This window comes from Octopus sinensis, linkage group LG11 (assembly GCF_006345805.1).
Source record: "Octopus sinensis linkage group LG11, ASM634580v1, whole genome shotgun sequence".
Taxonomy (NCBI): Eukaryota; Metazoa; Mollusca; class Cephalopoda; order Octopoda; family Octopodidae; genus Octopus; species Octopus sinensis.
The window spans coordinates 60,805,484-60,820,942 of NC_043007.1; the positions used below are offsets into that span (position 1 = coordinate 60,805,484).

The 15,459-nt window shown below is 40.8% G+C and overlaps 1 protein-coding gene across 5 annotated transcripts in view; it reads right to left on the reverse strand.

Moving 5' to 3' along the window:
• The window catches only part of LOC115217669 (uncharacterized protein PFB0145c-like), a 63,395-nt gene that overhangs the window by 23,366 nt on the left and 24,570 nt on the right, over positions 1-15,459 (reverse strand). For 3 of the 5 annotated variants that reach the window (XM_036507554.1, XM_036507553.1, XM_036507551.1), the window contains exons 10-13: positions 14,001-14,106; positions 13,406-13,634; positions 5,368-5,531; positions 2,369-2,725 (exon numbers count right to left, since the gene is read on the reverse strand). In XM_036507554.1, coding sequence (XP_036363447.1) covers positions 2,369-2,725; positions 5,368-5,531; positions 13,406-13,634; positions 14,001-14,106 — 856 coding nt within the window. Of the gene's footprint in view, positions 1-1,407; positions 1,890-1,920; positions 2,726-5,367; positions 5,532-13,405; positions 13,635-14,000; positions 14,107-15,459 lie in introns of those variants that run through there. The other 2 variants (XM_036507552.1, XM_029787418.2) reach the window with 2 other exon arrangements.

Genomic DNA, 15,459 nt, shown 5'->3' on the forward strand with positions numbered 1-15,459 from the left:
CCAGCCTTCATCAGGTGTCTAGGGGGAAATTTTGAAGCTGGGTTCTCATTTCTAAGGTATTTTTTAATGTTGTTATTATTATTATTATTATTATTATTATTAAGGTCACTGCCAAGAATCGAACTCAGAATCTTGGGGTTAGTAGTCTGCGCTCTTAACCACTACGCCATATGCCCGTGGTTAAGTGTTTAGTATAATGTCCATTGATGTGATATAGTGATGTGATATAGTGAAGGTTGTAAGAGGAAAAGAAGGGAACACATCGAATATGATTAAGTAGCAAATAATGTAGAGTTGCTTTCATTTTTTATACATATATTCTTCTTCTTCTCCTCCTCCTCCTCCACGCTCTTAACCACTATGCCATATGCCCATGGGCATATGTTGTGTTAACAACAAACAAGATGAGGACAAATATCCGTCAAATATAAATAATGTAAATAATGTACATAATTCTTCATCTCTTAAATATAGAACAATATATATTTATATTTTATAAATATTTTTAAAAACATTCATATGTGTCGATATGTATTAATATACGTATGCACATTTTAAGTCAAATTTATAACTATATGAGTATGATTGCCTAATTTGAGTTTATATCTTAATTCTCTCTCTCTCTCTATATATATATATATATACATACATAGTTAGACTTGATACATATATTTACATGGAGTCAAAATACAGATTACATAATAAAGAAAAAAAGAAACAAAATAGAAAAGAAGAATTATGTCAAGTCTTATCTTGACAGCTATTACAAACAGAAGTGAGGAGGAGGAGGAGGTAAGAAGAAGAAGAAGAAGAATATATGTATAAAAAATGAAAGCAACTCTACATTATTTGCTACTTAATCATATTCAATGTATTCCCTTCTTTTCCTCTTACAACCTTCGCTATATCACATCAATGGACATTATACTAAACACTTAACCCAATCCGTCTTCTAGACCCATACCCTACTCAACTTGTTTCCTATCAATGTTTTACTTCAAAATACTAATGTCTAAGATGACAAGATAACAAACTAGACATCAACCACATTACTTATATATTGCTGTCATTTCATAAGGAATGAAAACAAGCCCCGGACATACACCTGTTATATTCAGACTAATTAATAAAATACTTACATTTGTTAGCCCACCCAGAAAATCCTTACATGAAAATATCAACATAAATCAATAACCAGTATTGTTCTAACCTCCCTTAAAGTGTAGACTGGTACAATGTTATAAAAATCTGACTTTACTGAAGTTGGAGTAGCTTTACCATTCAGTTTTTCTATATTGGCCCTGTTAATTTCTCTTCTGTTAAACTCTTTTAGAAAAGTTTACTTCATATGCTATATTTCAGAGCAGAAAGATTCTTTCAAAGACATTATCACATTATTATGATTACCTTTCAACCTGTTTATCTGTTCCTTCAGTGATTTACACTTAGTAATCTTATCTTCATAGGCATTTTGTATTTTAGCCATTTCTTGCTTGGAAGCCTTCATTTCTTCATCTTTTTCACTCAGATGCTGGCTCAGCTCTCTCTTCATTTCATTGTATTCCTGTTTAGTTTTAACTTTCAAATCTGATATTTCTTCATGGAGATACTTGATTTGTCTGTTTTGGCTTTCCACTTTATTACAAAGATTTGAGACTGGTTTTTGATAGGTTTTAATTGATGTTTCATACTGCCCATAGACTTTATCAGAAGCAGCAGGAACAGAATCATATTCAGCCTGTTTTGCCAATTCTTCCTTTTGACTGAGCTTATCCTGGGTATCTTTAAAATTTTTGTATTTTCCTTCCATTGTCGAAATTTCTGAAAAATGTTCCTGAGAGATTTCTGAGACCTTCTGTTGCATCTCTCCAACAAGAGAAGTAAGTTTGTCAAGTTTAGTATCTTTTTTATTAATGTTGCCTGATTTTTCTTCTAACTCCTTTTTCAGTAAATTAGTCTCAGTTTCTTTCTCAGAAACGTTCTCTTTCAAGCTGGTAATAATTTGTGTCAGTTCATTATTTGAATTCAGATATTCCTCAACAAGTGAAGATTTCTCTGATAAGGATTTTGTTAGTTCACAAATTCTATTGTCCTTTTCAGAAAGTTGTACACCGATTTGTTCCACTTCTTTAAGTGTCTCCAAATACCTTTCCTCCAATGATAAATTATGTACTTCGGTTAGTTCTTGAAAACCACCCTTTAATTTACATTTTTGTTCAATGGTATTTTGATTTACAGTTTCTAGTTTAGGTTTTAAAACAGTTACAAGCTCTTTGGAATCTGCAGTTTCTAGCTCTAATTTTTCAAAGACATCCTGTTTTTCTCCTGTAAGTTCCTTAAACTGTTTTGCCAGTTCCTTTTTAATGGCTGCATTTTCTTCCAGTAACAATTTTACTTTTTCAAATTCTGTATCTTCTGTTGAAATATTAGTCTTAGTAGCATGAATAATTTTCTGAGCAAAGTTTTGTATAGAAGATTTTACTGGAGTAACCTTCGTTTGGTGGTGTTGTTCTGATTTGCATATTTCCTCAATCTGCTGCCAATTAGAATCCCTTACACAAATAGATTCAAGATCTTCTTTCAGTATCTCAATAGTGAGCTGTTTATCCAAAAGTTGGTGCTGTACATTATCATGTTCACTATTCTCTTTTTCCACCTCATTTTGAAATAAGTCCTTGTTCAATTTCAGACTAATAAATTCTTCTTGCAAATTCAACCACTGTGACTGCAATAAAAAAAAAAAACACTTTAAATATGATATATATATATAATTTAAATAATAGAATAAAATTAAATATATATTTATAAATGAATAAAGAATCGCTGTCATCATCATTGTTGTTGTCATTGTCATCATGTTGTCTTCGTCATTATCATCATCATCATTGAACATCCATCTTCCAAATTACATGGATTGAATGGATCAAAAGGATCTGACTGAGCAAAATTAAGGGCTTAAAGTGACTCCTATAATTGAGGGAGAATAGAAAAGACAGTGCAATTATTCTAGGTGGGGTGAGGAGAATCGGTAAAGTAAGATGAGAAAAACAGATTTATAGTTGTGACAGGGTAGCAAAAACTGTTGAGTGAAGAAGGGAGGAAATAGAGGAAAAGAAAGGGTGACGAAGTGGAAAAGTGATTGAGTGGATTGTTTGATGGTTCCAGGGGTATCCCACATTATAAGGTCAAATATGGATAGAAGAAGTGAGGAGAAAGGAATAGAAAGAGAGAAACAGACAAGTGTGGTGAGGATCCTGGAAAGGTCACTGAAGGAAAGAGAAGTGTGGGGGTCATTGGGGTAGGTCAGAGGGGGAAAGAGAATGCTTCAAGGGGTGTTGAAGAGGTAAAAAATCTGAGAGGACAATGAGAGAAAAATGAGGCAGAGGATGGTGGAGTAGTGGGTGAGTACAGTGAAAGCAATGAGGGAAGGAGAGCAAGAGGGTACCATGGATGTAGAGAAGAGGAAGAGCAAAGTGTGAAAGCAGAGACAGCATCCCAGATGGGAACTGTGGGGAGAGGATGGTGAAAGAGGAAGGGAGAGCAGTGGATAAATACAGCAAGAACAGAGTGAGAAAGAAGAGTTAGAGGGTATCCAAGATGTGTAGTAAGATGAAGGCAAGAGCAAGTGTTGGGCAACAATAAATGCAACCAGGGAGAGAGTGTGCTGGTTGGTAGTACTGCAGTATGAGTATAGCAGATGAAATGATGGAGGGTGGCTATCAATGATGGAAAAACAGGAATCATAAAAAGGGTTGAGTGTTAGGATAAAAAGTGAGAAAGAGAATGCAAGGGGGTAGGGGTGGTAAGGTGGAAAATATGTGTGTATGTATATATATATATATATATATATATATATAGAGAGAGAGAGAGAGAGAGAGAGAGAGAACTAAAAGGGCAAGCCTGTATGTGTGGAAGACAGCTATTTTACTTAGCTTGATGTGTCTTATCAAGTACAGCAAATCACTACATCTCCCAGTCCCTTGTCATTTCCTCAGTGAGGCCTAGAGTCTGAAGATTCTTTCTCACCACTTCGTCTCACATCTTCTTGGGTCTACCTTTTTCATAGGTACCCTCCACAATTAGAGCTTGGCACTTCTTTACATAACTGTCCTCATCCATATGCATCACATGACCAAACCAGTGCAGTCTTCTCTCTTGCACAAAACACATGATGCCTATTATACCCAGTTTTCCTCTTAAATCATTTACACACTGTCACGCATGCACACTGACATTACCTATCCAGCATAGCATATATATATATATATATATATATATATATATATATATACACACACTTTACTAAAAAGTAGCAAAAATATCACAAAAACTATTACTCAGAGTTTCATATTCCTGTTCGTCAGACAGTTTTGTTTAGAGCGGAACAAAAATATTGTTTGCAATGTTCTCCCATCACACACACACACATACACTCCAGGTTTGACTGCGGAAAACCGCCCAGAGGGCGGTCTTTCTGCTAGTATAAATACACACATACACACACACAGATATATAGCATGACTGTGTGGTTAAGAAGTCCATTTTCAAGCCATGTGGTTTCACATTCAGCCCTATTGCATAGCATCTTAAGCAAATGTCTTCTGTTGTGTTTCCTTGTCTTGATGATACCAATTATAAACAAGCATCACTTTCATACAAACAGTCTCTCATTTCCAGTCTTTAGTGAAAATATGTCTATATTGTCTTGCTTGGAAACAGGTGAGGGTGGCAACAGGAAGGGAATTTGCTTATAGTAATTCTGCCTTAATAAATTTTATCTGACCCATCAAAAAACGAACATTAAAATTACAACAAAAATTATCTCATTTCTTAACAGTGCATTTTATCTTGGGTGGACAGCGTAAACTTAAATAATTGAAGCAATACTATTATCAAAATGACCAATATTAGAGCATTCAAAGGTGGCAAGCTGGCAGAAATGTTAGCGTGCCAGGAGAAATGCTTAGCAGTATTTCATCTGTCTTTGTGTTTTGAGCTCAAATTCCGCCAAGGACAACTTTGCCTTTCATCCTTTCAGGGTTAAATTAAGTACCTGTTGCGTACTGGAGTCGATTTAATCAACTGGCCCCCTCCCTCAAAATTTCGGGCCTTGTGTCTAGAGTAGAAAAGAATATTAGCGCATTCAGTTATAATATCAAGTCCATAACATCTTTCATTAGAAACTATGAAAAGATATGATTATATCTTTTCAAGAGAAGCACAAGAAGCTATATTAAGATGGTCATAGCTGGAAAGTCTTAGGACATAAGTCTGTCTGATAAGGGGTGAATGATGGTGATAGTAGTAACAATGAAAACAGCTACTGTACCCACTCTCAACAACAAAAAGATTCAGAAAGAATTTTACTTTGAAAACGTCTCGTTCAGATGTTACTTTTGAAAGATCCATCTTTAATTGTTTATAAATGTCTGGAGCAATCCATGTTGCCTTGATATTTTCCAGTTCAGCCTTTAATTCAGTCAGTATAAGGTCTGTTATAACATTCATACTTTCTCCAGTTGGTTGTTTTTCTGAAAAGTGAAAATGAAAGAAAAAATTTGGGTGTTAACTAACATTCATCATATACATTCCTCTACAAATCTCTTCCTGTTTTCTCCTTCCCAAACACTTTCATTTCGTGAATCACACTGCATTTTTTAAAAATGCATTGTACTACAATTTCTGATCTCTACTTGCCCAGAAGCTTCTATTTCTTTACTAAAGTCTTATCACCACCAGTACTACTTCTACGTAATACTTTTAAATAATTGCAAATAATAATAATTATAATAATAATAATACTTTCTATTACAGGCACAAAGCCTGAAATTTGTAGAGAGGGGGTAAGTCGATTACATCAACCCCAGCACTTCACTAGTACTTAATATATATTGACCCCAAAAGGTTGAAAGGCAAAGTTGACCTCAGTGAAATTTGAACTCAGAACATAAAGACGGACGAAATGCTGCTAAGCAGTGCTAATGATTCTGCTAATTTGCTGCCTTAATAATAATAATAATAATAATCAATTCTTTTCTTTTTTATTGGCCACAAGGGCTAACACGCATGATTACATAAAGGGACAAGACAGGACGAAATGTTACAAAGGGTTTTGTCGTTTTTGAAAAACATCGAGTAAAAATCTTTATAACAACTTATAAAATTCAACAATGAAAAACTCCCAAAAGGGGGAGACGTTTCGAAAGGTTCCTGGTGGAAAAACCCTACAAAAGCCAACGGGAGCCTGGTCAAAAAAGGGGTGTAGAGAGTCCCCTTTTTTTTCTCCTTTTGTATTACCTTTTTGAAATCACAGGCGAAACCTGAGAATTGGTCCATTTATACAGGCCAGTCTCGCACAATTCACCCACCTTTCATAAAACTTGCTATCGGACAGCACTTTCCTCTCTAACCTCATTTTCCTTTTCAAGTGAAACTTGAAAAAGTTGATGAGGCCTTGACCAAAGAGGAAAGTGTCTGTCTTTAGCCCTTTCAAACGAGTCCACCACACGACCTCTTTCGCCACAGCCTCTAGGCACAAGAAAACGGCCTCGCCCTCCTTGTTAAAGGAGGTCGGCGGGGCAATCTTCACTATGGATTCGGCCGATAGTCGGATCCGTCCTACACGTGACAGTAGCTGTTCGACATAAACCCATATTTCAGCAATACTCGGGCACTGAACGAGTGCGTGCAGAACGGTTTTGTCGTCCTGGCAACACCTCGGGCAGGCTCGTCTGACGGCACTTCCGTGCCGGTAGAGTTTATCTCGAACAGGCAGAGCCCCTCGGTAGCACTGCCAGGCGAGAGACCTCTGGAAATTATCCATCGGCCCCGGCCCGAAAGTCCTCCCGAACAGACCGCACAGTTCGTCATCTTCAACGCCTAGAGTTTCCCTGAGAACGTCGTCGCAGTTTTCCTCCACTAACCCTCTATAGAACGCTAGAGTGGAGCTGTAACCGATCGCATTGCCCGCCTGACGGAGGGTGGAGAGGGCTTGACGGCACTCGAGGTGCCAAGCGTCCTTTCTCGGTCTACGTTTGATCCAGGTCTGCAGCTCCATCAAAGAGACGAGCTGCGGAAAATCGCGTCTGACAAAAGATGACCACACCTGTTCACCGTCTAGGAAGCGCTTGAGATGCCGCAGCCTGAGCGCATGTCTGCGCAACAGCAACCACGGCATTCCAAGGCCTCCATTCAGCGGTCGTTGACAGCAGATGGATCACCTGACCAGTGGCACCTGACCCTTCCACAAAAAGTCGAAGAGCAGGCGTACCAGCTTGGCCAACCAGCGGTCGGGACAAGGGACGACGGTCAAGCGGTAATAGATGACGGATGCGATGTACACATTCGCCACCTCCGCTCGACCTTTCAGGGACAGCTTCCTCTCGGCCCATTTCTGGGTGAGACGTGCCACCCTGCTCGTCACCTCTTCCCAGTTCTTATCCACCTGGAGGTCCGGACCGAACCAGACCCCGAGCAGTTTAACGGGTCCGTCTGTCCAGCGCCCTACGACGCTGTTGGACGGCATGGGCTTGCCTCTCCAGGTGCCCAGCTGCAAGCCCACAGACTTTTCCGCGTTAATCTTTGCCCGTCACCGCTTCGTACTGGTTTAGCATCTCGCCAATCAGGCCAATGTGCCTGTGGCCCGACACCACCACGGTGACGTCGTCGGCATAAGCAGACACGCTGTTTCCGCCTCCTAGATCGCGCGGGATACCCCTCAAAGCCTCCAACTTGCGCAGTAATGGCTCGAGAGTCAAAATGTACAAGAGGGAGGAGAGAGGGCATCCTTGGCGGACCGAACGCGAGATGTTGAACGGTTCCGAAAGGTGACTGTTCATCCATATCACCGAGCAGATGTTGCTGTATAAAGCAGCGATCCACCCGCGGAAGACTGGACCAAAGCCGGCTGCCCTGAGGACAGCTGCCAGGTACCGATGGTCGACCCTATCGAAGGCTTTACTCTGATCCAAGTTATGAAAGCCCCGCCCGCGCCAGCGTCGTTACCCACCCTCTCTATGATGTAGCGCATGAGATGGAGGTTGTCGTGTATCGACCTGGTCGGCACGGCACATGTCTGCGTCTTGCCAACCAGCTTGTCCACGACAAGCGCCAATCTCTTGGCTAGCACCTTGGCCAAAATCTTCAACTCTGCATTGAGCAGAGTGATGGGCCGGAAATTCCCTATAACGTCCCCCTTGTTTGGGTCCTTCTTTAGCAAAGCCACCACTCCTCGACAGACAAAAGCAGGAATTCTCCCGTTTTGCTGCCAGTTGCAGTAGACGTTTGCCAACAGGTCCGCAAACAAGTCTGGCATTGAAAAGTAAAGCTCGTAGGGCAGACCATCCAAACCCAGCGATCTACCTCTCGTGCAACTCTTCATCGCTTCCTGTACTTCCCAGGCAGATATCGGTCCTTCGCAGCACTCTGCCTCGCTGTCCGAGAGTTGCGGTAGGCCGTCCAGGTACACACCGAAGTCTGCACTGTTGTCCGTTCCACCGCTCGTCCCAAACAGTTGAGCAAAGTGCCGCTGAAGCACCGTACACATCTGCTTCGGTTCGGTAACCTCGCGCCCGTTCTGGTCCACCAAAGACCGAATGGTTGCTCTGTTGCCTCGCTTCGCCTCCGCCACGCGGGCCCATCGAGCGGCTCTAGTCCCCTCCCCGCTTAGCGAACGTGCCTTAGCTCTGACAATGCAGCCTTCGTGTTTGGCGTCGAAGTGTTGGTCGAGGGCCAACCTTGCCGCCAACACGTCGGTCGCGATGCCAGTGTCAAGAGCCTCGTCTAGTTTCTTAACTAAATCCCGCTCTCTCTTCCTACGTTCAATAGCTAGAGTCTTACTATACCTAATCGACTCTACTCTAATTGCTCTCTTGAGGGCAAACCACCAGTTGTTGTTGATGATTGCCCCCGTGAGCGCCCGCTTAACTAGTAAACTAATCCGGTCTCTGTGAGCTTTGCACGCCGTTAACGACGCGTTCAGCTTCCAGTAGCCGGGTCCCTGTCTATGTAGCCTATCTAAGTCGACCATACAGATCACTAATTTGTGGTCCATATATTCGACTAGGTGGAATTGTGGACACCCTACGCTGTCCTTATCCGCTGGCCTACAAAACACTCTATCTAAGTACGATCTAGACGACCCGATGCGGTTTGTCCAAGTCCACATTGGCACATTCGGGTTGTCTAGTCGAAACCTGTCGGACAGCTGAAAGCGGCCGAGTAGGTTGGCGAGGCTCTTGCACCCTCCCCCTCTCCTATCAGACGCTCCCCTGCCCACCCGATCGAAACGTTCGTCTAAGACAGCGTTCCAATCCCCAACTAGCACTAGAGTGCGTGACGTTCCCAGGAAAACTTCCAGACGTTTGAAATAATCCAACTGCCCTGCTCCTGTCGGAGCGTAGGCAGCCAGCAGTCTGAAAGCACCGCCGTCACTACCGTCGACGTCGAGGACCACCAACTTACCTTCCGGATCCAAGAAGACTGTCCTTATTTTCAGGTCCAAGCCCTTCCGAAACAACACCGCAGTACCACCACCGCCCGCTCCCAGCCGACACGGAGATAGAAATATCTTGTATCCGCCGAAAAGGGCTGCGAGTTCCTGCGGGTCGGAGAGCCTGGTTTCACTGATGGCTGCTACATCCACATCATGAAACCTCAGGTCGTTTAACAGGTGACCCTGTTTCCAAGGTGACCCGAGGCCTCTCACATTCAAGCAACCGATTCTAAGATTTGCCATGTCTCAAAAGTAGGGGAAAAAAAAAGGAGAAAAAAGGCTCTACTTACTGTTGTTGGTGGTGGGGGTGGCTCCCTTGTGCTTTTGCACGGGTGCTTCCACAATGTTTTTATAAAGTTTCTTCGAGAAACTTTTCCCTAGCGATCCCACATCATTAGGGAATATTTGTTTGATTTCATCATATGTTTTTGCATTTATTTTTATTGTGAGAATGTGTGCTGGTGGTGTGTTTTGTGTTGGTATGATGAAATCGGTTATATTTGTACTAGTTTTGTTTTTTAAGTACTCCACTAATTTTTGGTTCTTTGTGTTTATTGATGTAATTGTGTCTGTGTGTGTTTGTGTGTGTGGCAGTGGCAGTAGTGGTGTCGAAAGTGTTGTTGTTGTTTGTTGTTGTTGTGAATGTGTGTTGTCGTTAATGTTGTTGTTGATGTTTGGAGGCACTATTTGTTCGTGCTTCCCCTGTAAATCTTTTTGTTTTTTCCTCCTTTTCTTCTTTGGAGGCACTATGCTCCATTCTCCTTTGTTGGAATCAGAGCTCGCACAATCCGACTCTTCATCCGGCAAAGGAATGGTTGATGGGTCTGCTTCAGTAGCAGGACGAAAGGTTTTTGGTTCCGCCGGTATCGGTGGTGCCGCTGCTCCTATTGCTGTTGATGTTGCTGCTGTCGATCTTCAAGGTACTGGTGTCGGTGTTGGTTTGGTGGTGGTTGTTGTTGTTGGAGGTGGTGTTGTTTGTCTTGGTGCTGGTGATGGTGTTGGTGGTGTGGCAGCTTTTGGTGTTTCGTGCTGTTTCTGTTGTTGTTGTTGTTACTTCCTCTTGTTGTACTCCTCCATCCTCTTTTTTTGAATGGGGCAGTCCCTCTTTAAGTGGCCTTCGCTGCTGCAGAGGAAACATTTTGGCTTTCGCCCCTCCACAGCAACGTTTAGCCTGGTGCCGTCCGGCAAACTTACGAAATCAGGGACTTTACTGATATTTTCTTGCTGAATTTGCGCAAGAAGCAGCACTCCCATCCCCAACCAGTTTTTCGCCCTCACTCTCCTGACATCTAGAATGGTGGTAGTGTCCTCTATATCATAGAGGACAGCTGCCACCAGCCATGACATATCTAGCTCAGGGGGGGCAAGGTCGATCTTTATTTTTGTTACTCTTCGCCCGAGGTGGGTCGGGACTTGTAACAAATTCTCAGTTTGCAAGGGCGAAATGGCGTTCGCCCTTGCAAGCTCCTCTGTTGGGAAGCGAACCTCCACGGTTCCGAAACGCTTCCCCTTGGTTACGTAGCTCTTTTTGGCCCAAATGGGCTTTAGAGCTATCTCTAACTGTTGGGGTGTGGCATTTGTCATTTTTTTGAGTTTCCTATCGAAAACTTTGTATGTGATTGTTTTTTTGTTTGTGTCTTCAATCACCTCTTGTGGAGTACTGAGGAAGATGCTGTTGCCATCCTTTCTCAATAATTCTTTAGCTTTTTTTATTTCTTCTAAAGTTATCTTAACTTCCTCCGAAATTTGCTTCGCAGCAGAAGCAAAATTGTTGGAAATTTTTCCATTTTTTTTCTTTGTTCTTGTCTGTGTTTGTGTCCGTTATAACCTTCCTCTCCTCCCCCTTCGGTACAACATCACTTGTTGAAGGCAGAGGGGGGAAATCAGGAGTGACGTCGAACGCGACGTCCTGGCTAGCATTCTCCTTTTGAACGGTGCGCGTGCTTTCCGTTTCGGAAGGAGGAGCTCTGTTGCCTTTTACGGCGCGAAGTGGGTGTTTTTTTGGTGATAATGTGTGTGTTTGCGGAGGGAATGTAAATGGAAGGAAGGAACAGCTAACTGCTCGCTTCATAGCCATTTTTTTTTTGTTTAAAAGTTTGTTATTTTGACAAAGTTCAAAATTTCAAAAACGTAATTTCACCCCGAATGGGGCAAAATTTCGCCCAACCGACGAGCTCCGCAAGAAGCTGGTCGGTTTGGCTACAAAAATATTAAAAAATATTAAAACTTATCGATAAATTTCCAATGAAATTGGTGTCAAATTCACGGAGCCTTTTCAGACACGTCCATCGGCGTCGGAAGGAATAATAATAATAATAATAATAATAATAATAATAATAATAATTAATTCTGGTTTTATTGGTCAGAAGGGCTAATATAAATCAAAAACATGTAAGGACAAACACAGGACAAAAAGTACAAAGGGTTTTGCGAAAAAGAAAGGTCCATGTAAACATTAGAAAAACAGCGAAAAATATAACAAGTAAAACTCCCAATAGGGGGAGGCACTTTGAAAGATTTCTCATGGAAAAATCCATAAAAGCCACGAGAGCCTTATCAAATGGGGAGAGAGCCCCTTCTCCTTTTATATTCCATTTTTTTTTAACAGGTTTAACCTCAGAATTGGTCCGTTCATACTGGCCATTTTACCTTTCAATAAATTTGCTACGAGACAGCACTATCCTCTCTATTCTCACCTTCCTTTTCAAGTGGAATTTGAAAAAGTTGATGAGGTCTTGGCCAAAGAGGGAAGTGTCTGACTTTAGCTCTTTCAAATGGGTCCACCATATAGACCTCTTTCGCTACAGCCACCAGACAAATTAAAATTGCCTTGCCCTCCCGGTTAAAAGAGGTCGGTGGGACAATCCTCAGTATGGATTCAGCTGATAGCCGGATCCATCCTACATGCAACGGAAGTGAAGCACACACCTACAAGCACTCTGCCCTCAGCGAATACGTAAAGGGGTCTGTAGATCTCCATTGACACCAACCCCAAGACTGGGAAAGCAAAAAACTGCACCAGTTGTAAAAAGATCCTCACCAACAACAGGGAAAGCAGCAAAAATAGCAACAGTGGCAGCCATGGTGGCAGGTGTAACAACAGCACCAGCAGGAAAACCATCATAGAGGCTAATATCAAGATGGGCTGGTTTCAATCTATCGATGGAGACTGTGTCTTGTCATCCATCAATTAGGAGTTGGAATGTTTTATCTCCCGGATGTATGACTTGATATGGACCATTGTAAGGTAAGTGGAACAATGAAAATATGTAAGGTTTTCTTAAATCTTGATGTGTAACAATTATTGTTGCTGTTATCCAAACTCCAATAATGGAGATTTTGCTTATCTGTCATAAACTAGCTCTCACATTCAAAAAAGTATGTTAATAAATTGACAGTCAGACAAATATGCATACATGTACATATAAACGCGTGCGTGCACACACACATCTTTCAGTTTCCACCAACCAAATTCACTGGTTGGCCCAAGGTTCCACATGGTGGGACTGAATCTAAAACCATGTGGTTGGGAAGCAAATTTCTTAGCCACAAAGCCATGTCTATGTCTGTAAATACATTGAAATAAAGGTGGGGTGTGGGGTGAGGGACATAAACCAACAATGGTTGTCAAGCAGTGCTGGGGAACAAACACAGATACAAAAGCACACACACACACAGCCCAAAATTACAAACAGGTATTTTTTATAAATAAACAATCTTTACAATAAAATTACATTTTTAACCACCAGAATGTAAACTGCTTTTGGGGACTCAATATTGAGTGTATTTTGTATGAAACATCCTTTTATTTGTATATGAGGGTGATATAAGCTTAATGGTTGCAGTCTTTCATCCCACTTCCTTCTCGCTCACAAAAGATCTTAAACATTGAGAAATATAATCGATAATCACCTGACCAGAATGCAAATGTCTCTTCCTCATAATTGATTTTTAGTGTTTCATACTTTTCTGTCATTTTCACTAAATTTTCTTCTAAAATTTTTTTGCTGTGAGTTGTTTCATCCAAGATTTTCTGTTTATAATCCAAATTTAGTTGGAGGCCGAAACATTTCCTTTCTTCTGATTGTAGCTCCTCTAGATACTTATCTCGATTTAACTGAGCTGCCTCCAATTGCATTTTCTGAAAGACGTGAGGTAACACAGTAACATCACAACCCTTTCCTAAACTCTGGGTCATTTATATAAATAATTATAGAAATATACATGTAGATATGTTGACTAACTAAACAGGTATCACAATGTTTAATGCCTTGATCACTTGGATCAAGGGTGTAGCTTTAATTGATACAACATCATTAGACATTCAACTTAGCCCTACTTGTTTCACATCAATTAGATAAGAATTAGCAAGGTTAGTTGCCAATTATCTTCTAATTAATAAATCTCGTTTTATAAATATAGTATCATGTACTGAGTAAAAAGAAGCCATTATAGAACATAGTTGATAATCAAAATATTAACTTAACTATTAGATAATTTTACATACCATTTTCTTCATTTCATTCAGTTCTTCATACACTTTAGCATTCTCAATTATTAACGAAGAATTTTCCAGCTTCAATGATTTTAGTTCATCACTTTGACTTTTCATTCTGGAGGTAAAAACAGAGTAAATATAGAGAAGACTACAACATAACATCTTGCATGATTTTTTTGTTTGTATCTTCTCATTTGTTAGACCCCATGTTTACAAATCTATTCCAACCAGTATTTACCAAATCTGTTTAAACCTTAAAACTTTTCATCCAGCAGTTATCATTTTTACACATTATACCTCCATCAATACTAACTAATACCACTGATGCCCAATCACATTTCCAACTCACTTGTGGATTTCATAACTTATCAATGCAACTTAAACAGACTATACTCAACTAATCCATGAATTTCAGGTCAAATTCAAAGCTTGACACAAGCACAATGTTATTTTAGTTAGGTATATACATACATATTCCTACACATATATACATTCATGAGTAAGGAAGAAGCATTTAGCTGCTGGGTGGATAGGTTTTTCAGTAAGGTTTATGACAATATCCCACACAGCTGGTTCTTGGAGTGTCTGAGGATGCTTGAAGTCAATGAAAAGATAAACAACTTTCTAGAGAAAGCAATGAGAGTGTGGAAAGTAGAACTGACATGTGCAAATGAGTTGCTAGTCAACATGAAAATGTGCAGGAGCATTTTCCAAAGAGACTCAATCCCTCCATTACTCTTCGTCGTTGCACTAATCCCTCTGACAAGTATATGAAGAAAATCCAGGCAGGCCTACCTATGAGTTTACTAAACCAAAGATGAGAATAATCACCTCTTTTACAGGGATGACCTCAGCTGAATGCAAAATAAAATTAGATAGACCAAGACTCTGATCCAAACAGTGAGAGAATTCAGTAAAGATACTGAAATGCAGTTTGGAATAAATAAATGCACAATACTAATTATAAAGAAAGGTCAGAAAGTAAACTCTGATGGCATAAAATTACCACAAGACAACATCATTAGATTGCTGTGGAATAATGAGGGGTACAAATATCTAGGAGTATTGTAAGACAATAGTGAAGTCACATGGCTCAGTGGTTAGAGTGTTAGGCTCACAACCATGAGGTTGTGAGTTCAATTCCTGGACCGGGCTGTATGTTGTGCTCTTGAGCAAAGCACTTCATTGCTCCAGTCCACTCAGCTATAGAAATGAGTTGCAACATCACTGGTGCCAAGCTGTATCAGCCTTTGCTTTCCCCTGGATACCATTGGTGGCATAGAGAGGGGAGGGAGGTACGCATGGGTGACTGCTGGTCTGCCATAAATAACCTTGCCCAAACTTGTGCCTCAAAGGGTAACTTTCTAGGTGCAATCCCATGGTCATTCATGACTGATAGGATAATGAAAGGAAAAATGAGAGAGAAAATCACTAAAGAGTACACAAGGAGAGTTAGGAAGGTACTTCA